Source organism: Schistocerca americana, chromosome 9 (genome assembly GCF_021461395.2).
Source record: "Schistocerca americana isolate TAMUIC-IGC-003095 chromosome 9, iqSchAmer2.1, whole genome shotgun sequence".
Classification (NCBI taxonomy): domain Eukaryota; kingdom Metazoa; phylum Arthropoda; class Insecta; order Orthoptera; family Acrididae; genus Schistocerca; species Schistocerca americana.
In genome coordinates this window covers 55,877,428-55,903,309 of record NC_060127.1, presented here as the reverse complement: position 1 = coordinate 55,903,309, position 25,882 = coordinate 55,877,428, and the positions used below count along the sequence as shown (strand labels likewise).

At 42.6% G+C, this 25,882-nt stretch overlaps 1 protein-coding gene across 1 annotated transcript in view; it reads right to left on the bottom strand.

The window, feature by feature from the left end:
* LOC124550625 (serine/arginine repetitive matrix protein 2-like) overlaps positions 1-25,882 on the bottom strand; it is a 237,764-nt gene that overhangs the window by 204,648 nt on the left and 7,234 nt on the right. The window contains exons 2-3 of the mRNA XM_047125347.1: positions 16,963-17,251; positions 14,690-14,710 (exon numbers count right to left, since the gene is read on the bottom strand). Coding sequence (XP_046981303.1) covers positions 14,690-14,710; positions 16,963-17,251 — 310 coding nt within the window. The remainder of the gene's footprint in view (positions 1-14,689; positions 14,711-16,962; positions 17,252-25,882) is intronic.

Here is a 25,882-nt window from a genome sequence, read left to right as displayed (position 1 = left end):
GAACCAAAGAGATGAAATTTACCTGAGATTTGAGCGCCTGAAATGTGGCTGACCAATACGATAACATGGTGCGCCCCCACCTCGACAGAGGTGCGAGCTGACCTGAAGAACGACCATGTTTCAGCACTCTGGCGCTGGATCTTGTGTTGGTAAGACCTGTCTTAGGTGTGCTCCGTAAGGACAAAAGAGTGGAGACATGGTATGCATGTGAGATACTTAAGAGTAGTTTGGAATAATTATTTCTCAGTTTCAGGAACTTTTGGGGGGAGAATTGAATGAGAGGCGGGTAATATTAAGGGGATCGTAGTAATCTTCGGAAGTGACCAACGGTCACAATGAAACCACGTGTAGAAATAAGTTGAAATACTTCCGAGTGCTAAAGGTAAACTGAATTACAGGCGTGTGTACTATAAGTTGGAAATATTTAAGAAATGGCATGTACAGGACTTGAAATTAGAGACGAGTACTTCCACGTGGTGAGTACTGTGTGAGTCTCAATCTGTGTATGAGACAAAGGATAAAGAGAAGTACTCGTCCATGGTATCAGTTGAGGACTCGCGTGTGTGACGAATATGTTCTTAATATTACTTTGCGTGTTATGTTTCCGTGTGACGCTTGATTCAGACTATAATACTCTGAGAGTGAAGCAAGGTGAGTCAGCCGTCTATCCAGCAACGCCACTTGGCTTCCAGTGCACAGGAAGACGTGCATTTATCCTCCAGAGTTCACAGTAGGAAAGAAAAGTTACGAAGTGGGGCAGTGTCGTGTGAAACTGGGATGAATACTAATTGAAGAGGAAAGCTGAAAGTGATGTGATTATAACGTTGTGACTATTCCTTGTGTTGTATTCCATGTTGCCAGTGTGGTTCAAATGGTTCAAATGGCTCTGAGCACTATGGGACTCAACATCTTAGGTCATAAGTCCCCTAGAACTTAGAACTACTTAAACCTAACTAACCTAAGGACATCACACACACCCATGCCCGAGGCAGGATTCGAACCTGCGACCGTAGCAGTCCCGCGGTTCCGGAATGCAGCGCCAGAACCTCTAGACCACCGCGGCCGGCTGCCAGTGTGGTGTATTTCATGTAATTTAAGTATGTGTGGTTTGCATGGGAGAGCAGTAAGGTAGGTTCAGAGGCAGTGGGTTATGCATGTTCCTTTTTGTACCGCTCGGTCTGGAGGAAATTTTCGTGATGATGGGTGTGAGAGTCGAAGTATGAGATAGAGCAAAAGATCCACCATCCTATCCAGAAAGTGCACTGTAGTGTTAGATAACTACGAGAACATAAGACAGAGAATCACCAATGTAAAGCCATGCCCACTGGGCGGAGTTTCTCATGTGTAATTGTTGTAGAAAATATAATGGTATGTTTAGGTTATAGAATTTATCGGAATAAAAAAGATAGTGAAAAGAAAAAGATTGGCGGCCTTTTGCTTCGAATAGTATGTTTTCATGATATCCAGAATTTATAAAGTGTGCGCCATTCATATTCAGTGCGATGGCCACGTGTTGATCAAATCCGTTGGGTAAGAAAGAAAATGTGGTATTGCCAGTGCGTAGTGAAAAGTCAGAGTTGTGTAAATTACTAACATTCATTCAGATGTGCGTTATCCGTTTCCGTTGCGTAATATTCAAACAGGAGAATAATTTGTAACTTAATTGTGAGTACTAGAGCTCATGTTACTTGATAAATAAGAATGAATCCACTCGCTTGGCAGACCACTCATCTTGCAGGCCTGACTGCTTGATGCCACAGTATGAGCAAGGCATGTGGGTGCCTCTCAAGACTTTTCACGTCGAGAGCGGTTTTATCACCGGTTTCTTCACCAGGCAATCACGACTCGGGGATCTGTATCATCCATCCTGTTCACAGATGAGGTCACCTTTGCGTGGAGTGGTATCTTCAACTTTCATAACAGTCGTCTGTGGGATACTATGCAGAATCAGGATGGTATGGTGATAGCGAATCATCAGCATCCGGAATGCGTGGACTGGTATAATAGGCGATCCTATTTTGGGACCAGTCTTCCTTCTACGTCTCCTAACAGGCCGGAACTATCAGCGTTTCTTGATGGTGACGTTGCCTCCGCTGCTGGAAGAAGTGCCACTGGCGATTCGAAGCGTTATGTTGCTGCCACATGATAGTCCTCAGCCCACTTCGCCGTTAACGTCCGGACGCAACTCAGTCGTGTCATCCCTGGTCGATTGATAGTACGAGGGTGTCAAGTTGCATGGTGTACTCGTTCACCGGATCTCAACCCGTGCGACATCTTGTTATGGGGCCACCTCAAAAGTATCGTCTATGCAGAGCCCCTTCCAGACGTGGAGACACTGGAGCAGCCTATTCATGCTGTCTTTGACGCTATTCGGATGCACCTTGGCCGATGTAAATGTTTGAGATAGAACATGCTAAGGCGCGTACACACATGCATTGAGGCATGTGGAAACCATTTTCGACACATTCTGTAACTGTGGCTGCGTGGTACAGCGCGTAGTAGACCGCAGTATCTATAACAATGTATGACTGAATAAATGGTCTCTAGCATCGAAACCATCCATTTGTAGACTTAAGTTCATTAGCCCTTATTTGTTCTGTATCGTCTCATCGATCAATACCTATAGTTTGTACACAGTGGAAAATATCACCCTGTATATGTGAATGACCTTTCATTTAACATTCAGCAAGCAGAATTGGTACTTTTTGCGGGAGATACTAATGTAACAACAAATCCTGTTAGAGGAAGCAAAAGGCGACATTCTTAATGACGTTTTTCAAACGATTATTAACTGGTTTTCTGAAAATGAGGTCTCCCTCATCCCTTAATGTCGTGAGCTGTGAATTCACACCATACAAAAGGGACGCTTATAAACTGAAAGTTAATTGGTTTCCAGTGCCATTTATGGTACACGCAAATTCTACACGAATATGCCAAACCCTCTGACATACGCTTCCTTTTACTCAGTTTTATGGTTACTTCAAGAGTGACTGGCTGTTAGCCCCTTTATTCATGAAATTCACACACACACACACAAACACACACACACACACACACACACACACACACTCGAGAAGCTATTCTATTTGGACAATTTCAGCTAGATACAAATTTAAGTTCATTTATAAAAATTATTTATTTGTTCTCTAACATCTATACAGCGACGTTGTAACGTAAACTAAATTTATAACAATTTTATACGAGAAATTTCTCATACCAACGGTACGATCGTCTTGGGGAAAGACATGGCACCTAGAAAGCGACGTCGTGAGACATATCTGAATGAAGATAGGTAATGCAACAAATGTTAACAATTCTAAGTTAATCATTAATTTTTCCCCCAATGAACCATGGACCTTGCCGTTGCTGGGGAGGCTTGCGTGCCTCAACGATACAGATAGCAGTACCGTAGGTGCAACCAGAACGGAGGGGTATCTGTTGAGAGGCCAGACAAATGTGTGGTTCCTGAAGAGGGGCAGCAGCCTTTTCAGTACTTGCAGGGGCAACAGTTTGGATGATTGACAGATCAGTCAATCATCCAAACTGTTGCTTTGTAACACTAACCAGAACGGCCATGCTGTTGTGCTACTGCGAACGGCTGAAAGCAAGGCGAAACTACAGCCGTAATTTTTCCCGAGGGCATGCAGCTTTACTGTATGGTTAAATGATGATGGCGTCCTCTTGGGTAAAATATTCCGGAGGTAAAATAGTCCCCCATTCGGATCTCCGGGCGGGGACTACTCAAGAGGACGTCGTTATCAGGAGAAAGAAAACTGGCATTCTACAGATCGGAGCGTGGAATGTCATATCCCTTAATCGGGCAGGTAGGTTAGAAAATTTAAAAATGGAAATGGATAGGTTAAAGTTAGATATAGTGGGAATTAGTGAAGTTCGGTGGCAGGAGGAACAAGACTTTTGGTCAGGTGAATACAGGGTTATAAATACAAAATCAAATAGGGGTAATACAGGAGTAGGTTTAATAATGAATAAGAAAATAGGAGTGCGGGTAAGCTACTACAAACAGCATACTGAACGTTTTATAGTGGCCAAGATAGACACGAAGCCCATGCCTACTACAGTAGTACAAGTTTGTATGCCAACTAGCTCTGCAGATGACGAAGAAATTGAAGAAATGTATGATGAGATAAAAGAAATTATTCAGGTAGTGAAGGGAGACGAAAATTTAATAGTCATGGGTGACTGGAATTCGACATTAGGAAAAGGGAGAGAAGGAAATATAGTAGGTGAATATGGATTGGGGCTAAGAAATGAAAGAGGAAGCCGTCTGTTAGAATTTTGCACAGAGCATAACTTAATCATAGCTAACACTTGGTTCAAGAATCATAAAAGAAGGTTGTATACATGGAAGAATCCTGGAGATACTAAAAGGTATCAGATAGATTATATATTGGTAAGAGAGAGATTTAGGAACCAGGTTTTAAATTGTAGGACATTTCCAGGGGCAGATGTGGACAATGACCACACTCTATTGGTTATGAACTGTAGATTAAAACTGAAGAAATTGCAAAAAGGTGGGCATTTAAGGAGATGGGACCTGGATAAACTGACTAAACCAGAGGTTGTACAGAGTTTCAGGGACAGCATAAGGGAGCAATTGACAGGAATGGGGGAAAGAAATACAGTAGAAGAAGAATGGGTAGCTCTGAGGGATGAAGTAGTGAAGGCAGCAGAGGATCAAGTAGGTAAAAAGACGAGGGCTAGTAGAAATCCTTGGGTAACACAAGAAATATTGAATTTAATTGATGAAAGGAGAACATATAAAAATGCAGTAAATGAAGCAGGCAAAAAGGAATACAAACGTCTCAAAAATGAGATCGACAGGAAGTGCAAAATGGCTAAGCAGGGGTGGCTAGAGGACAAATGTAAGGATGTAGAGGCTTATCTCACTAGGGGTAAGATAGATGCAGCCTACAGAAAAATTAAAGAGACCTTTGGAGAAAAGAGAGCCACTTGTATGAATATCAAGAGCTCAGGTGGAAACCCAGTTCTAAGCAAAGAGGGGAAAGCAGAAAGGTGGAAGGAGTATATAGAGGGTCTATACAAGGGCGATGTACCTGAGGACAATATTATGGAAATGGAAGAGGATGTAGATGAAGATGAAATGGGAGATGCGATACTGCGTGAAGAGTTTGACAGAGCACTGAAAGACCTGAGTCGAAACAGGGCCCCGGTATTAGACAACATTCCATCAGAACTACTGACGTCCTTGGGAGAGCCATTCCTGACAAAACTCTACCATCTGGTGAGCAAGATGTATGAGACAGGCGAAATACCCTCAGACTTCAAGAAGAGTATAATAATTCCAATCCCAAAGAAAGCAGGTGTTGACAGATGTGAAAATTACCGAACTATCAGTTTAATAAGTCACAGCTGCAAAGTACTAACGCGAATTATTTACAGACGAATGGAAAAACTGGTAGAAGCCGACCTCGGGGAAGATTAGTTTGGATTCCGTAGAAATGTTGGAACACGTGAGGCAATACTGACCTTATGACTTATCTTACAAGAAAGATTAAGGAAAGGCAAACCTACGTTTCTAGCATTTGTAGACTTAGAGAAAGCTTTTGGCAATGTAGACTGGAATACTCTCTTTCAAATTCTGAAGGTGGCAGGGGTAAAATACAGGGAGCGAAAGGCTATTTACAATTTGTACAGAAACCAGATGGCAGTTATAAGGGTCGAGGGACATGAAAGGGAAGCAGTGGTTGGGAAGGGAGTGAGACAGGGCTGTAGCCTTTCCCCGATGTTACTCAATCTGTATATTGAGCAAGCAGTGAAGGAAACACAAGAAAAATTCGGAGATATTAAAATCCAGGGAGAAGAAATAAAAACTTTGAGGTTCGCCGATGACATTGTAATTCTGTCAGAGACAGCAAAGGACTTGGGAGAGCAGTTGAACGAAATGGACAGTGTCTTGAAAGGAGGATATAAGATGAACATCAACAAAAGCGAAACGAGGATAATGGAATGTAGTCGAACTAAGTCGGGAGATGCTGAGGGTATTAGATTAGGAAATGAGACACTTAAAGTAGTAAAGGAGTTTTGCTATTTGGGGAGCAAAATAACTGATGATGGTCGAAGTAGAGAGGATGTAAAATGTAGACTGTCAATGGCAAGGAAAGCGTTTCTGAAGAAGAGAAATTTGTTAACATCGAGTATAGATTTAAGTGTCAGGAAGTCGTTTCTGAAAGTATTTGTGTGGAGCGTAGCCATGTATGGAAGTGCAACATGGACGATAACTAATTTGGACAAGAAGCGAATAGAAGTTTTCGAAATGTGGTGCTACAGAAGAATGCAGAAGATTAGATGCTGAAACGATCCCTCAAAGCTAAAGAATTGTTTATAAATGGTATGGCCGCTTTTCTTGTTTAAATTTTCTGAGAACATTTTTCAGTTTGAGTAAGTTTTCTGAGAACATTTTTCAGTTTGAGTAAGCTTTCTTGACGAAATTTTCTAAAATAGTTATTAACATGAGAACTTTTTTAACTCACATTTCGTAACAGAGTTTTGCATTTATAACGAGTGTGCTACAGTTATATTACAGTCAGCTTATCCATCTTGTGTTTGAGTTTGCAGATACATTAAACGTAGAGTTATGTACTCTACGATTAATGTATCTGCAAACTTTTTATTTCTGTTTAAATGTAAAGTCGTTTTCTTTAAACAAAAGATTTCAGATAAACTCAAAGTTCAAAATTCAATTTCAGTTACGTTGCCTTCAGAAATGTAGAATAAAATTTTCTCCCTCACAGCCGGCGACAATTACTTTCGTACTTTTACCTCGATTTCTCACGGGAAGTCCTACGACAGCTGACCACAGATCTCGTCGACCCTTACCGGGGGTAGCTGCTATTGCCGAAACTTACCCAAAACACAAACGCACAGAAGTTGTGCGGAAGGCAGGCAGTGATTTATTTCGTGTGACGGTTAGGACATTCTTCTACTGTGGATCGAACCAGCCGAACAATTCTGCACTTAAGTGATAAAGTTTCATATTATAAAGGGTCTTACCAAAATAGGAAAATACGTTACAAAGACCGGTCAGAAGTTCAATAAATATTTTGTAATGTGAAAGGTGAGAAATATTTAGTTTTGTCAAGTATAGAAATAGGTACAGGTCCGAATGGGTGACTTCACGTGAACGCTCTTTGGGTAGTGACACGTAGAGACAGAAAATGAACTATTCATTTAGTACAATACTAACAATGAACCAGTGGTCTAGCGGTAGCGTCTTTGAACAGTAATCAAAACGTTATCGGTCCCGAGTTCGAACCCCATTACCACTTTGAATAGAACTTACGCGCATCGGCGGCCAAAGACTTTCGGAATTACAAGTCACAATCTTCCTGCCAACAACATTGTCAAAGAGAGTGGCCAGAGGTTCAGGGCATTCTTCTGTGGTTGGGGACGGGAAACTCCCCTTAAAAAGCGGATGAATCAGCAATAATCAACGGGATGAGGATGCAGAGAGCAATGGAAACCACTTCATTAAAGACACATAACATGTATCCACAAAACATGTGGCCTGTAACTGAAAAAGTGTCCCGATGATCTCTCCATTGGCAAAAGATTCCAGGATAGCCCCCATTCTGATCTCCGGGAGGGGACTGCCAACGGCAAAGTGACGATGAGAAAAAGATTGAATAACCAACGAAAGGATAACATTCTACGAGTCGGGCCGCGAAATGTCAGAAGCTTGAACGTGGTAGGAAAGCTAGAAAATCTGAAAAGGGAAATGCAAAGGCTCATTTTAGATATAGCAGTGGTCAGTGAAGTGAAATGGAAAGGAGACAAGGATTTCTGCTCAGATGAGTCCAGGGTAATATCAACTGCAGCAGCGAATAGTATAACGTCAGTAGGATTCGTCATGAATAGGAAGATAGGGCAGAGAGTGTGTTACTGTGAACAGTTCACTGATAGGATTGTTCTCATCAGACTCGACAGCAAACCAACAGCGATAACGATTCTTCAGGTATACATGCCGACATCACAAGCTGAAGAGGAAGAGACAGAGAAAGTATATGACGACATTGAAAGGGTAATTGAGTGTGTAAACGGAGATGAAAATCCAGTGGGGGACTGGATTGTGGTTGTAGGCGAAGCAGTAGAAGAACGGGTTACGGGAGAATATGGCCTTGGTATTAGGCATGAGAGAGGAAAAAACAAATTGAGTTCTGCAATAAATTTCAGCTAGTAATGGTGAACACTCTGTTCAAGAATCACTTGGAAAAGGACGGAAGACACGGGAAGATTTCAGATTACATCATTGTCAGACTGAGATTCCGAAATCAGATACTGAATGGCATAGCCAGAAGCAATATAGACAGGGAAAATAATTTAGTAGTGACGAAGAATAAAAATGGTTCAAATGGCTCTGAGCACTATGGGACTTAACATCTATGGTCATCAGTCCCCTAGAACTTACAACTACTTAAACCTAACTAACCTAAGGACAGCACACAACACCCAGCCATCACGAGGCAGAGAAAATCCCTGACCCCGCCGGGAATCGAACCCGGGCACCCGAGCGTGGGAAGCGAGAACGCTACCGCACGACCACGAGATGCAGGCGACGAAGAATAGGCCTAAGTTTAAGAGATTAGTCAGATAGCATCAATACGCAAAGAAGTGGGATATGAAAGGACTAAGGAAAGAAGAGATACGCTTGAAGTTCTCTAAAGCTGTAGATACTGCAATAAGGAATAGTTCAATAAGCAGTTTAATTGAAGTGGAATGGACATCCCTAAAAGGGGCAATCACAGAAGATGGAAAGAAAAACATAGTTGCAAAGAAGGAAACTGCGAAGAAACCATGGTTAACAGAAGAAATACTTCAGATAATTGATGAAAGAAGGAAGTAGAAAAATGTTCAGAGAGATTCATGTATACAGAAATACAAGTCGCTGAAGAATGAAATAAATAGGAAGTGCAGGGAAGCTAAGACGAAATGGCGGCATGAAAAATGTGAAGAAATCGAAAAAGAAATGATTGTTGGAAGGAGTGGCTCAGCATATAGAAAAGTCAAGACAACATTTGATGATACTAAAAGCAAGGGTTGTAATATTAAGAGTGCAACTGGAATTCTACCGTTAAATGCAGAGGAGAGAGCAGATAGGTGGAAAGAGTACAATGAAGGTCTCTATTAGGGGCAGACTTACCTGGTGCAGTGAAAGAAGAAATTGGGGTCAATATAAAAGAGAGGAGGAACTCAATACTAGAATCAGAATTTAAAAGAGCTTTGGAAGACTTAAGATCAAATAAGGCAGAAATGACAAATAACATTCCATCAGAATTTCTAAAATCATTGGGCGAAGTGGCAACAAAGGACTATTCAAAAAATGGTTCAAATGGCTCTAAGCACTATGGGACTTAACATCTGAGGTCATCAGCCCCTAGACTTAGAACTACTTAAACCTAACTAACCAAAGGACGTCACACACATCCATGCCCGAGGCAGGATTCGAACCTGCGACCGTAGCAGCAGCGCGGTTCAGGACTGAAGCGCCTAGTACCACTCGGCCACAGCGGCCGGCAAAGGACTGTTCAAGTTGGTGTGTAGAATGTATGAGTTTGGCGATATAGCATTTGACTTTCAGAAAAGTATCATCCACTCAATTCCGAAGACTGCAACAGCCGGCAAGTGCGAGAGTTTTCACACAATCAGTTTAAGAGCTCATGCATCCAAGTTGCTTACAAGAATGAGATGCACAAGAATGAAAAAGAAAACTGAGGGTGTGTTAGATGACGATCAGTTTGGCTTCAGGAAGAAGAAAGGCACCAGAGAGGCAGTTCTGATGTTGCGGTTGATAACGGAAGCAAGACTAAAGAAAAATCAAGACACGTCCATAGGATTTGTCGACCTGGAAAAAGTGTTCGACAATGCAAAATGCAGCAAGATGATTGAAATTCTGAGGAAAACAGGGGTAAGCTGTAGGGAGAGACGGGTAATATACAACATATACAAGGACCAAGAGGGATTAATAAGAGTGGAAGACCAAGAAAGAAGTGCTCAGATTAAAAACGGGTGTAAGACAGGTATGTAGTCTTTTGCCCCTGCTGTTCATTCTGCACCTCGAAGAAGCAATGATGGAAATAAAGAAAGTTACAACAGTGGAATTAAAATTGAAATTGAAAGGATATCAATGGTAAGATTCGCTGATGGCATTGCTATCCTCAGTGAAAGTGAAGAAGAATTACATGATCTGCTGAATGGAATGAACAGTCTAATGAGTAAAGAGTACGGATTGAGAGTAAACCGAAGAAAGATGACAGTAATGAGAAGTAGCAGAAATGATAATGGCGAGAAACTTAAGGTTTCAGGAGATCAGGAAGTACATGAATTTAAGGGTCAAAATAAGCAACGACGGACGGAGCAAGGACGACATCAAAAGCAATCACTCACAAAAAGGGAATTCCTGGGCAAGAAAAGTCTACTAGTATCAGACGTAAGCTTTAATTTGAGGAAGAAATTTCTGAGAACCTACGTTTGGAGCACAGCACTATATGGTAGTGAAACATTGACTGAGAAAAGCATTTCAGATGTGGTGCTACACAAGAAAGTTGAAAATTAGGTTTACTGATAAAGTAACGAATGAAGAGGTTCTGCGCAGAATCGGAGAAAAAAGAAATATATGGAAAACACTGTGTAGAAGAAGGGAAGTACGATAGAACATCTGTTAAGACATCAGGAAATAACTTCCATGTTATTAGAGGGAGCTGTATTGTAGAGGAAGACACAGAATGGAATACGTCTAGCAAATAATTGAGGACGTAGGTTGCAAGTGCTACTCTGAGATGAAGAGTCGGCACAGGAGACGAATTCGTGGCGGACTGCATCTAACTAGTCATAACACTGATGAATGAAAAAAAATTGGCATTAAGTGCACAGGAGAATACTCTTTATATATACGTACTTTAATTTATTACAATTTTCCAATAGTTCATACGATTATCTGACCTTGTAACAATATCGCCGCCATATGTGAGTGATACTGTTTTCGGACTTGCGTGTTGCTAGGTCTCAAATGGTTCAAATGGGTCTGAACACTATGGGACTTAACATCTTAGGTCATCAGTCCCCTAGAACTTAGAACTACTTAAACCTAATTAACCTAAGGACATCACACACATTCGTGCCCGAGGCAGGATTCGAACCTGCGACCGTAGCAGTCCCGCGGTTCCGGACTGCAGCGCCTAGAACCGCACGGCCACCGCGGCCGGCTTCTAGGTCTCATTAGTAATCTGGCTGTAGCTGAAGGCAAGTGCCGTATGTTGATCGTCAGTGTAATTGCAACGGTTGTAGGAACTATTTCACATCGCAGAGCTCCATAAGATAAAACTGTCTGATAGGCGCTGCTATCTGCTACTTGTTATTACAACTATAGGCAGTACTGTAATTTATAAGAATATGAATTGTAAAGTTTTGCATTTCTTTTGTCTATGTTTTAAATTATTTTCGCTGTAATGTTATAGTATAGTGTAAAGTTTCTGTGCAAGCTTCTGTGTGTATCAAGCGCTTTTAAGACTGGTCGGCAGAGAAAGTATTAAGTTCTTTGATTGTTGACTGTGTGGCACGTCTGTGGTAACGAGGTGGGAAGTTAGTTGGTTGCGCATGTTGTGATGGATTGGTGTTGTTGTTTTGATGGTTTTGGTGGCTGGAGATTTACTGCGATGTGGAAATTATAATGAACTGCAAATACTCGGGGGCATTTATTTTACCAGCAAAGGATTCTTGAGGTTTTATACTCCTCGAAATACGAATGGAAATTTCAAAGCTCATACACAGTCTGTGGAGAGGGACTCTGACAGTTTCAGAATTCCCCTAATATACAGAATGGTGTACTAGAATTCAAATCCCTAATAGCAGAGCCGGTCTGCCACTAGGAAAAAAATGACGAATAAAAAGGTCAGAACTACAATGCAAGACTCATCAGGGTTCAAGAAAGGTGGTTTCAGTTAAGTCCACTGGAACTGATGCAGCAGGTCATTGGTTTCACATTACAGGCCCAAGACCAAACTGCAAAGGACAGGCTGTATTCATGTGTAGTACGTGTAACGTTGATCTGTGTCTAAACGGGAGCGTAAAATATTTCCAATAATTTCATGAATAAAGGGTTTCCTGAATTGGGCACAGTTATTTAAAATATATGCCACCACGTATTTTTTATCATGCAAATCCTACCAATGTATTATCAGAATAGTAAAATCTTTTACGAAATGGAATGTTGTCAGTGATCAATTTCTCAAATGCTTATTGCTATAAATAGATCACCTACTCAACTATATCTGACAGGTATACCATAACTCTCATCTAACCTTACATACTCCACGAAATTTCATTGCCGGTTACAAAATACGGCTTTCTATTAATTTCTTTCAAGAAGTAATTTGTTCAGGTATTAGGGAGCTAAATTTTGAAAAAGAAGATGCACTATATTCAGTAACTACAAATATAAAACTGTACTAACAGTTGATGTAGCACATGAACAGGAGTCAGTAAAGATAGGGTGGAATAGTCCAAGTGGGTCAGAAAGGAGTTCAATGGGTACCAACAAAAATTTTTGATCAGTTATGCAGTAACATAAAATATGTGATAGGTGACGAAGAAAGTTTTCAACTTAACCCAAAATGGTGTGTCTCGTGGGAGACATGGTACGGTAGGCGGTGCAACGGCGATGACCACTGTGTCTTGATGGCTTAGCGGACAGAGTATCCACCTAGTAAGCACGAGACTCGGGTTCGAATCCTGATCCAGCTTAAATATTCAACTTTCCCCATTGATTTAAATCAATGCCCTCTCGCAGCCAATGTCTATAATTACAATGTGCCTTAATTCTTAGTGGCTGCTGGATCAGAATGGTGTCCGTTCTTTCGGACATGTCCAAAGATCAGATACCACATATATATGTAATTAAGGCAAAGACGGCCAGTGATCTCTTCGGTGCTTATGCACACCAGGCCAGGACTCTTACAGGAATAACGGGCGGAGGCACCACACTAGTAGTGTGTGGGTGCTGGGGCAGTCCGCGTACTTGTGGTCACCACTGCGTCCGGATGGCTCAGCGGTCAGCGCATCTGCCTAGTAAGCAGCAGGCCCGAGTTTGAATCCCAGTCTGGCATGAATTTTCTTCACCGTTGATTTAAATAAATGCCCACTCTCAGCCAATGTCTATAATTCCTTTGTATCTAAACTCATTTCTCCTAGACAACTACTTCTATTCCATAGGCGAATTCTTGTTGATGAATTCTTGAACAGAACATATTACTAAGCTTTCCAAATTATTATGTTCAGCTACTTTGGGATTCCATTACTGTTAGCCTTCGAAACAGACGAATCAGCCTCCTGACATAATATGTCCATTCAATACTGTCATATGGAATAGTTTTCTGGGGTAAATTCACCACTTGGATAGAAAGTATTGATTGCAAAAAAGCGAGCAGTAAAAATAATATCTGGTGATCACCTGCGGTCGTTATGTAGTTGAGAATTATGCATTTTTACTGCACCATCACAATACATGTATTTGCTAGTTAAATCGTCAGCAATAAACAGTCAAAATTTGAGAATAGTGATGTCCTTAACTACAACACTAAAGACAAAAATGGCCTTTTTTTACCTATTATTAAAGCTGTCTGTGGCTCGGAAAGGGGTTCAATAAATACCAACAAAAATTATGTATTATTTACCCAGTAACATAAAGAAACCGACAGACAGCAAAGAAATTTTTAAATTCAAGCTATAATCATTTCTCTTGGACAATGCCTCCTATTACATGGACGAATTTTTATTTAAAAACTGGTGGCCTGTAGAAAAAAGCGTAGTTTTTACGTGTAGCTTCATGAACAGCACTAAAAAAACAATGATTTCATTAATGTTAATATTAATCACGTATACATATCCTGTAAAGCGACTCCTTATACACCATTTCGATAAAAGAATCATTCATTATAGTGCACATTTGTATCACTGAACGGCTAACCCAGTCCATGGGGCACGGTTCGACTTGCAGGTTGCCTGTGTCACAGCTTCCACGATTTTCAGTAGTTTATGTAATTACTGACTGAATTGAAAAAATTAAAATACCCTGACGGAAAAACTCGCAACACCAATAAGAAGGTGTGCAACATAAGTGAAAGTTGGTAGGTATGTTTTTGCATCTGAAAGATGATGTCTCTTCAGATATCATATGCCAGTGGCATATGACAGGTGTTAGTAGCGCCACTATCAGGGTGCACCCTTGGGATGTTATCGAGCGTCTCATGGGCACACGTCGTCCTGACCGCAGGAGATACAGTTGTCAGTGGTATAATTGCTTACAGAACAGGGAAGAGGTAGGAAGCTCCTATCTCGTTCTACATCCCGTACTGTATATCATTTTGGTAGATGCAATGGGGTGCCTGAGGCAGTTGTAAGCACAGTGGATTCGCATTTGGAAGGACGACAGTTCAGATACCTATACACCCACCTAGACTTAAATTTTCGTTGATTTCCCTAAATCGCTTTAGGAAAATGCTGGGATGCTTTCTTTTTAAAGGGAATGACTGATTTCCTTCCCCATCCTCCCCCACCCTGAGCATGAGCTCCTTCTCCAGTGACCTCGTGGTCACTAGGACACTGAACCATAAATCTTACTTCATTCATTTCAATATGTGGATCTTCGGGAAGCGACAGAATGGCGGAGGTCGTCCTCCTCTCGCGTTTATTCCCATCACCATTTGAAGTGTTGTACATAACGGCAGGAAACTATCCTCAGGGTACTATGTAGACAGGAGTGACACCACCAGCAGTCGACCAATGGTGTAAACGCCCAGAACCGGGTTGAAACCGGTTGGCGGTATAATAATAATAAATGCGATTAAAACTGATGGCTAGAGGACAAATGCAATGATGTAGAGGCTTATCTCACTAGGGGTAAGATAGATACTGCCTATAGGAAAGTTAAAGAGACCTTTGGAGAAAAGAGAACCACTTGTATGAACATCAAGAGCTCAGATGGAAACACAGTTCTAAGCAAAGAAGGTAAAGCAGAAAGGTGGAAGGAGTATATAGAGGGTATATACAAGGGCGATGTACTTGACGACAATATTATGGAAATGGAAGAGGATGAAGATGAAATGGGAGATATGATACTGCGTGAAGAGTTTGACAGAGCACTGAAAGACCTGAGTCGAAACAAGGTCCCCGGAGTAGACAACATTCCGTTGGAACTACTGACGGCCTTGGGAGAGCCAGTCCTGACAAAACTCTACCATCTGGTGAGCAAGATGTATGAGACAGGCGAAATACCCTCAGACTTCAAGAAGAATATAATAACTCCAATCCCAAAGAAAGCAGGTGCTGACAGATGTGAAAATTACCGAACTATCAGTTTAATAAGTCACAGCTGCAAAATACTAACGCGAATTATTTACAGACGAATGGAAAAACTGGTAGAAGCCGACTTCGGGGAAGATCAGTTTGGATTCCGTAGAAATGTTGGAACACGTGAGGCAATACTGACCTTATGACTTATCTTAGAAGAAAGATTAAGGAAAGGCAAACCTACGTTTCTAGCATTTGTAGACTTAGAGAAAGCTTTTGACAATGTTGACTGGAATACCCTCTTTCAAATTCTGAAGGTGGCAGGGGTAAAATACCGGGAGCGAAAGGCTATTTACAATTTGTACAGAAACCGGATGGCAGTTATAAGAGTCGAGGGACATGAAAGGGAAAATGGCTCTGAGCACTATGCGACTTAACTTCTAAGGTCATCAGTCGCCTAGAACTTAGAAGTAATTAAACCTAACTAGCCTAAGGACATCACACACATCCATGCCCGAGACAGGATTCGAACCTGTGACCGTAGCGGTCGCTCGGTTCCTGAGTGTAGCGCCTAGAACCGCACGCATGAAAGGGAAGCAGTGGTTGGGAAGGGAGTGAGACAGGGTTGTAGTCTCTCCCCGATGTTATTCAATCTGTATATTGAGCAAGCAGTGAAGGAAACAAAAGAAAAATTCGGAGCAGGTATTAAAGTCCATGGAGAAGAAATAAAAACTTTGAGGTTCGCCGATGACATTGTAATTCTGTCAGAGACAGCAAAGGACTTGGAAGAGCAGTTGAACGGAATGAACAGTGTCTTGAAAGGAGGATATGATGAACAGTAACAAAAGAAAAACGAGGATAATGGAATGTAGTCGAATTAAGTCGGGTGTAGATTAGGAAATGAGACACTTAAAGTAGTAAAGGAGTTTTGCTATTTGGGGAGCAAAATAACTGATGATGGTCGAAGTAGAGAGGATATAAAATATAGACTGGCAATGGGAAGGAAAGCGTTTCTGAAGAAGAGAAATTTGTTAACATCGAGTATAGATTTAAGTGTCAGGAAGTCGTTTCTGAAAGTATTTGTATGGAGTGTAGCCATGTATGGAAGTGAAACATTGACGATAACTAGTTTGGACAAGAAGCGAATAGAAGCTTTCGAAATGTGGTGCTACAGAAGAATGCTGAAGATTAGATGGGTTAGATCACATAACTAATGAGGAAGTATTGAATAGGATTGGGGAGAAGAGAAGTTTGTGGCACAACTTGACCAGAAGAAGGGATCGGTTGGTAGGACATGTTCTGAGGCATCAAGGGATCACCAATTTAGTATTGGAGGGCAGCGTGGAGGGTAAAAATTGTAGAGGGAGACCTAGAGATGAATACACTAAGCAGATTCAGAAGGATGTACGGTGCAGTAGGTACTGGGAGATGAAGATGCTTGCACAGGATAGAGTAGCATGGAGAGCTGCATCAAACCAGTCTCAGGACTGAAGACCACAACAACAACAAAACTGTTTTTGAATAATTGATTAATCATACTAATCGCTGTTTCCTCTCCACAACCATGTTGTCCAAAAATCTGTTGTAAGACAGCTGGCAGTAGAGTCGCCGTGGCCGCGGCCGGCGCTACTGGCTACTGACCTGCGAAGAGCTCCCTCTCCGGCGAGCTGTTGTTGGAGTCGTGGTGTGAGCTGGAGCTGGCGCGCGAGATGTCGATGCGCGGCGTGGACGGCGTGTGCAGCGACGACGACGGCTGCGGATCCTCGCGGATGCCCGGCAGCTTGCCGCCCCCACTGCCGCCCCCGCTGGCGCCTCCTCCGCCCCCGCTGGGCGGCGGGCTGTCCTGGTCGTCGCTGAGGTCCTCCAGCGAGGCGAAGGGCGCAGGGCCCATCCGCCGCTGACGGTACGTGGCGCGCTTGGCGTTCACCTGCTGCAACACCGCACACCACACGCGGCCGTTCAGCGCAACGAGGCAGCTCGCCTTCCCCCTGCCCGCCCCAGCCTCCTGCTTATCCCCACCACCAAGAATGCCTCTCCCATCAGACTGTTTATCTAAGACTTCTAACGTAATAGATTTTTTACGTAATAGAACACAGTACGTTGTCCTAGATGTGTGAGTGTTCATCGGAGGTGAGGGTATCATCTGGAGTGCCCCAGGGAAGTGTGGTAGGTACGCTGTTGTTTTCCATCCACATAAATGATCTTTTAGCTAGGGTGGATAGCAATGTGCGGCCGTTTGCTGATGATACTGTGGTGTACGGGAAGGTGACGTCGTTGAGTGACTGTAGGAGGATACAAGATGACTTGGTGTAAAGAATGGCAGCTAACTGTAAATATAGATAAATGTGAATTAATGCAGATGAATAGCATAAAGAATCCCGTAATGTTTGAATACTCCATTAGTAGTGTAGCGCTTGACACAGTCACGTCGATTAAATATTTGGGCGTAACATTGCAGAGCGATATGAAGTGGGACAAGCATGTAATGGCAGTTGTGGAGAAGGCGGATAGTCGTCTCCGGTTCATTGGTAGAATTTTGGGAAGATGTGGTTCATCTGTAGAAGAGACCTCTTACAAAACACTAATACGGCCTCTTCTTGAGTACTGCTCGAGCGTTTGGGATCCCTATCAGGTCGGATTGAGGGAGGACATAGAAGCAATTCAGAGGCGGCTGCTAGATTTGTTACTGGTAGGTTTGATCATCAAGCGAGTGGTACGGGAATGCTCCAGGAACTCGGGTGGGAGTCTCTGGAGGAAATGAGGCGTTCTTTTCGTGAATCGCTACTGAGGAAATTTAGAGAAGCAGCATCTGAGGCTGACTGCAGTACAATTTTACTGCCGCCAACTAATATTTCGCGGAATGACCACAAAGACAAGAGAGATTAGGGCTCGTACAGAGACATATAGGCAGTCACTTTTCGCCTCGTTCTGTTTGGGAGTGGAACAGGGAGAGAAGATGCTCGTTGTGGTACGAGGTACTCTCCGCCACGCACCGTATGGTGGATTGCGGAGTATGTATGTAGATGTAGATGTAGATGTAGACTGGTGTCGGCAGCCAGAGACAGTGGTCACGAATGTGTGAGCTGCATTTGCATGAACGTGTGTGTGTATGTTGTGTAATTCAGAAGAAGGGTTTCTGGCCGAAAGGTTACGTCTTCTTGTTGAGCCCATTTGCAACTCTCCATCTCCGCTATATAGCGCGTAGCAGCCTGTACTTTTCATAATATTAGCAGTTCAACTGGTTTTGCACGTCAATCTAAAACTACGCGATATTTTTTGTTTCGTACTTCCATCCCATTTTTCCCGAAGTAACATAAAACAGCTTGTAAATTGCAGAATTAAAAAGTACCACCGTTAAACTAAAATCCTGGACAAGAGCCAGTAAGATTCGCGCTCTGTACGGTCTTAATCTACGTTTATATATAACAGGCTTGTGTGCGTAAGCACTGACAGACTTTTCTCCATGACCATCCAATGCCACTCGTGGTTGTCGTGCTAGATAGCCCTTAGTCTCATGCTGTTAGTAAAGGGGTTTGGTCGCGGTGGGCGGCATTGGGTGAGTGTGACGAGCAAAAATACCCGAAATATGGAGCAATAAATGCTCTTAGGAAAACCTATACACTCTGCGAGTTACGAAATTTACGGTACTCGTGAGAATGCGTTTATTCTTTCATTCGTCTGACATAATACGATGCTTGCGCGGTTTCGTCATTCGGACTTTGATAACGATGTATAATATCAAATAGATCAGTTTTTCATCTCTCAGCACGTTTTTGTCAATCACACTTTACGAACAATCAATAGACACACAAACAAAAATCGTAATTTAACGCGTTGACTTCAATCATTTGGCTAATTCCTAACGAAATATCCATTTCCAGCTTCATTTAAATACTATTTAAGTCAAGAAAGTATTACTAAACTGGCATCGACCCCGTGGTGTTACCTGCGGTTAAATGTGTCCGCGTAACGTAATGTTAACGCCAGAAAGATAGAATAGGGTGAACATTGTATAAAAGAGTATATTAGCTAATACGGTAGAGGTCAAAAGTAAAAGAGAACATAGTTTTTTTCTAAGGGAACTAAGAGCTCCACATCGTGAATTATGTTGAGATATCTGCCAACAACAATCACCCACTTCCACCCACCACAGTGTTGATGAAACACGTTGAGGACTCCTTCACCACTAGACTGCATCGTGAATAAAACTATAAAAATATTTTCTCATATACTGTTAAATCCCTATGTCATGTATTATTTAATTTTACCTAAAAGAATTTACTGTTCTATATTTAGCAGACTTTTTCCACCATTTTCACACACTGCCACGCACCGCGACCAAACTACCTTACTAACAAGGGACTTTTCACTCAAGGGTAGACTCGAACCAAGGACCTCTCGTTCCGCAGCTGCTCGCGCTAACCACGGGACCACGGCGCTCCTGAGCTCACATTATCCATGATGTTGACTATCTTTCGCATGCACTACTCAGTCTGTATATTTTGCTTATTTTTTTCATAGTTCCACACAACTTCTTCCTGTTTTCTCGATTGATCTGTGTTCAGTTTTTCAAGGCCTATCCACTGTGCCAACTTATAACTACATCTGATGGGGGTGCGATGGGGAGGTTCCCTTGTAAGCAGATAACTGCATTCATAATAACTTTAATGAGAAATCAAAATGATTCAAATGGGTCTGAGCACTATGGGACTCAACATCTGAGGTCATCAGTCCCCTAGAACTTAGAACTACTTCAACCTAAGTAACCTAAGGACATCACACACATCCATGCCCGAGGCAGGATCCGAACCTGCGACCGTAGCGATCACGCGGTTCCAGACTGAAGCGCTTAGAACCGCACTGCCACACCGACCAACCTTTAATGAGATACACGTCTGGTGCATTTCGTATCTAGAATGGTACTCATGCTTTCTCCCAAGGCGCATATTCTGACCCGCGCAACGCCGGGTTTCTTAGCTTTTTTTGTTTTTTTTTGTCGTCAGTCTACTGACTGGTTTGATGCGGCCCGCCACGAATTCCTTTCCTGTGCTAACCTCTTCATCTCAGAGTAGCACTTGCAACCTACGTCCCCAATTATTCCTCTAGTACCATGGAAGTCATTCCCTCATGTCTTAGCAGATGTCCTATCATCCTGTCCCTTCCCCTTATCAGTGTTCTTAGCTAGTCATGTATATATGTCATGTATATGTATTCTACAGGTTTGCGTGAGTGAGTCTGCGAGTATAATATATGATATAGATGGCCGTATCTTTTGACAGCATTGACTTAGAAATTTAAATTTTTTACACTGCCAAGGAACCATAGTAGACCTTAGTATTTCACATAAATGCCAACAACATTTCTGCCCGTTCCTGAGAGAAAGGGCTTTTAACAGGAGGACAGACAGACAGTCAGTCAGACAAGAAAGTGATCCCTCAAGGGTTCCGTTTATAGCGATTGGTGTACGGAATCCTAAAAAACACCTACTTCATCAGTCACTAGTTCTACAGTGATTTTTAATGACCTTAACATGAGCCCAAGAAAGGCAACCCAGGTTCGATTCCCGGCGGGGTCAGGGATTTTCTCTGCCTCGTGATGACTGGGTGTTGTGTGCTGTCCTTAGGTTAGTTAGGTTTAAGTAGTTCTAAGTTCTAGGGGACTGATGACCATAGGTGTTAAGTCCCATAATGCTCAGAGCCATTTGAACCATTTGAACCAAAGGCAACCCATGTCTGAAGGGTGGCATCAAATAATACGTCGCTCGTGTTGGAAAATGTTGTTGAACGGGCCCTGGTGGCAATAAATTGATCTGTAGCTTAGCCTCCTACATCTGCGTTCCTTATTTTATCTATTTTAGCGTAAGTAACGCACTTTTTGTTGTAAAAACTAAAACTAAATCGTTAAGTCTGAAAACCCATATTTGATCATTAAGCAATTCCGTGACTTGTACTTTGATGCATATTATATACATATATGGTAAATAAACTACGAAAAATGCAAGGGGATACCACCACGTAACTTTTTCCAACACCAAGAGCGCACCTGTGCGATCAGAATTGGAGCTCTGTCCGCCAATATATCGATATACGAGTGGCTGACATGTAACTACAATAGAGAAAACAAGACTTTCCTCGCTGTGTCGCCGTGCTGCGGTGCGAGTGTATGTGCTCAGAGAGACGCGGAGACAAAGTCAATGAAGGCTCTTCAGCGAATAAAAAGAAGGGTGAGGCCTACTGGTGATACTGACACTAGAACACACAGAGAGAGAGAGGGAGAGAGAGAGAGAGAGAGAGAGAGAGAGAGAGAGAGAGAGAATGAGAGGGGGGAGAGGGAGGGAGGGAGATAAGTACAAGAGCACCATCTAAGATGAAACAAAGGAGTCTTTCTATAGCAGGAAATCTTGGGCGTAAATTGTAAAGCATCGCTTTAAACTTTTAAGCTTATTGTCACTGTTTTCTGTCTAGATGATATGAAGGTACTTGATGACAGGCAGTTTGTTCTCAAAATCATATGTGACTGAACAGGAAAATAAATCATCAAAAGAAAAAAAAACAATTTTACTTACTGTATAGAACTGAAAGAAATTTTAAGTTTCATGTAAATTTATTATGTATTAGGCCTATACATAGAATTTTATGTGGAACATACACTAAACAGCAAACCATTGTGAACACTGTGAGACTCGAGTTTCTCCAGCTATGTAAAATGTTCGAATAACTTACGGGAATGGTGCTTTTACCAATAATTGTTTTTATAAGTTCTGTTGAACAGGCTGTTTTTAAACTCTTTAAAATGTTGCAGAATACGTTAAGAGGGAGTGATGTCTTGTGTCGCCAGGGCCACGTCCACCCGAGAGTAACGCAAACAGCAGCTGAGAGGCTGCCTTACGTGCATTTATAGCGGATCCAGGTAATGTTATTTTAGCGTGGGTGGCTGCTAAGATTGCGAGAGAATGAAAATCTGCAGTTTCTGTAATTATGTGTAGGCGGCCTAGTGTTGCATAATGCAAGCGTGTAACGTTGTAGGTAGAGAAAAAGACGTGAGAATGGCATCCGCTCAAAGAATTTCCTATACACTGGCAATACCTGGCTTCAGACCAAAAGGGGGGGGGGCAGATCAAGGGGGGTGACGGGTCCAGAACCATTGATCTAGACCTAAATCGCATGCAATCGGTCTGTAATCTCGTAAAGAATAAGATTCGTGGTGGTAATACGCCAAAAGCATCACTCTATAAGACAATAACCAAAAAATAAGGCTATGCTCGCGCAGCTAATAAACAAACGTCGTGTGTGGCCTCGTGAGGTGCAAAATTTTTGACGTAGTATTATCTGATGACGTCAGTTTTGCTGCTTTTATAGTCCACTAGCTTCACATTTGGTCTCACAAGGCTGACAGCAACTCATAGGGGGAGGCGACGAGGTACATTGAAAGGTAATCGAAAAGAATCTACATTACTTTCAAAGCTATATTTGCTTTGAACACTAGGCTGATTGATGACAGCTCCGATGTCGTTCGTGGTGGTAAGTGAAGTGTGAAGGCCGGAGGGGAGGGCGGCGAGGGGAAGGGGAGAGGGGCTGGCATAAATGTAATCGAAACCGACAGATGTTACAGTAAACTGAGTAGAGTTAAAAGCTGCTAATCTGAGTTTCGACCCCCGGCCCAAGGAATGTGCCATCAGGAGACTTCTGAGACTTGTAGAAATGGAGAAATCTCAAATGGTTCAAATGTGTGTGTGAATTCCTAAGGGACCAAACTGCTGAGGTCATCGGTCCCTAGACTTACACAACTTTAAACTAACTTATGCTAAGAACGACACACACACCCATGCCCGAGGGAGGACTCGAACCTCCGGCGGGAGGGGCCGCGCAACCCGTGACATGGCACCTCTAACTGCGCGGCTACTCCGTGCGGCGGAGAAATCTCATTAAGCACTTATTCACTCCAGTCCCGTTACAAGGAAACAGATTTGAATAAAATTTTAATCGCGTTTAAAGTCACAGATTCGTATTGTTCAAGTAATCTCGAGTTCAGTGGTAGTAGGCATGGGCCTACAAAGGGTTGCCAGGAGAAATAATCAGTAGTCAGGAATGTGGAAGTAATGATTATCCGAAGCAATAAAAACTGTAGTAATCATGAGGTTTAAAACGCATACTTCGAGAGTTATGGGCACTTGATCATTTTTGTTACTATGAAACATCTATAAAGCAAATCCTCATACCTCTTAGCTATGTGCATGTTTACCAGACAATTTATTCTTGTTTTGATCCATACTACCTCCTCCCAAAATATCGGAAGCAAAGATATCGCAATAGAGCAAATTTGCTTCACAGTGACGAAGATGAAGGAATGCTGATAGCTCTTAAGGTACGCATATTAGAGCCCATGTTTAGTAGACTCTTTTGCTTCGAATGATCGTTCCTGTCACATACCTGAGTATTGACCATTCCTCTTGAAACACCCCGTATATCAATTAATTAAAAAGCCTATAAAATTAAGCTACCGATGTATACATTAAAAGCAGTTTTCTCCGTCGAGCTGTAACCACCGATAGCTTGCCCTAGTATAGGCAATGATGGGCAGAGCAATTTTTATTGTGACTAATCGAGCGGTTCACTCGACCGAAAACAGTAGGAACAGTTTGCATTGCCGCCCGGCTGGTCCCGGCGGAGGTTCGAGTCCTGCCTCGGGCATGGGTGTGTGTGTTTGTCCCTAGGATAATTTAGGTTAAGTAGTGTGTAAGCTTAGGGACTGATGACCTTAGCAGTTAAGTCCCATAAGATTTAACACACATTTGAACATTGCCGCCCACAGTCAATTTGGCCACAGGGACCTTTTCCTACTGGAAGAGACGCGCAGCTGTGCCGTGTCCCAGAGATTACAAAACTGCTCGCACCCAAACCTCCAGATGTCAGACACTCAGGTCGGTACCAAACGTTGTATGTCGATAGAGTGTCAACCAAAACTCCGATTTGGTTTGTACTATGTCCTGTCGTCCAGCAGAACGGGAGTAAACTTGAATTAAAAGTAACACCATAACTACTAGAGAACAGAAAAGCATGTCTGTGAGTGATTAATGCGAATGAATTCCGTGAGTGACATAATAATGCGTTAGGTCGTCCTAGCAAGGATGGCGTCTAACCCCACTGACAGTATTTTTTTTTTTTTTTTTAGTGGTTGACACCTGAAACTGTTCTACGGGAGAACACTTTCCTGAAATGTAAAAACACTTTTCTGTGTTTATAGCAATGTTGCTTTGGCAGTCTGCTTTCGCTTCGTTAGTTGAAAGCAGCAAACCTATAGATAGTACATTTGTATAGATAGGTGTGGTGTTCTGTCGAACATGAGCGACGGAACAGACACCTCTCGCGATGAAGCAGCTAGTGCATTTGTAGTTTCACAGAATGAGCATAAACAGTGGGACAATAGAACAAAGAAACAATTACATCACACGTGCAGAAGTAACAATAATAATAATAATAAGTGACTGCAGATGGCAGCGCCGCGTAAAATACATGTGAGCGTTGTGGCTAGAGTCACGCACAGACAAATGGGTCTGCAGTTGGTATCCAGTTTGCACGCTACAGGTACTGCTGTAGTGCGACATGTTCCCTGGAACGTTATTGACATTCTCATTGAACTGTCGCATAGCAACTGCCGTGTACATAAGACGTTGGTTCAATAAATAATGCCTAGCATTTTTTAAAAAGCCATTAATCTACATACACATACGTTCTTGTTGGTGCTTCACATTTGATGTTTGTTCTGTGCGCCGGTGAAGTTTCAAACCGTTGTGGCAGATAGCAGAGCCGTAGTGCAGCGTCATAATGGCGTCCACATACTACGCACATTGCAAGCAGCGTGCTGTTATTGAATTCTTGTACGCGGAAAAAGAAACCGTGGTGAACATCCATGACGTTTGTGTGCAGTGTTTGGCGATGCTGCAGTTGATAGGAGTACAACTGGGCGATGGGTAAAGAAAGTCAGAGCCTCAGGAAATGCAGAAACAGAGCTCCACGATCAGCCATACTCGGGACGTCCTGTCACAGCCACTGCTCCAGACGTGCTGAATCGTGCGGATGCCATTGTTCGTGCCGACCGGCGCATCACACCTCGACTGTTGGCTCTGCAGTTGTCGGTCAGCATTGGAAGTGCGTCTGCAATGATCGAGACTCTCGGAGGTGCTGAAGATAGGTTCCACGAATGCTCACCCTACAGTCCAGACCTGGCACCCTCGGACTTCCACCTGTATGGGCCGCTTAAAGATTCTCAACGGGGAACACACTTTGAAGATGACCGGAGTGTCAGTAACGCAGTGAAAACATGGCTACGCCTACAGGACAAGAGCTTTTACAAGCAGGGAATACATGCTCTTCCACAACATTGGTGTATGGCCATAGAACGTGATGGAGAAAAATAGGACATGCAAAAGACATGTTGATGTATATTGTCACCAAATTCTGACTCTTACCAATAAGCATGTTTCAGACGTGCTTCTGTCCGTCTCGTTTAAACACGCGCCCTAATTACGCCTTGGCTTCCCGCCGGCGCTTTTCCGCGTGGC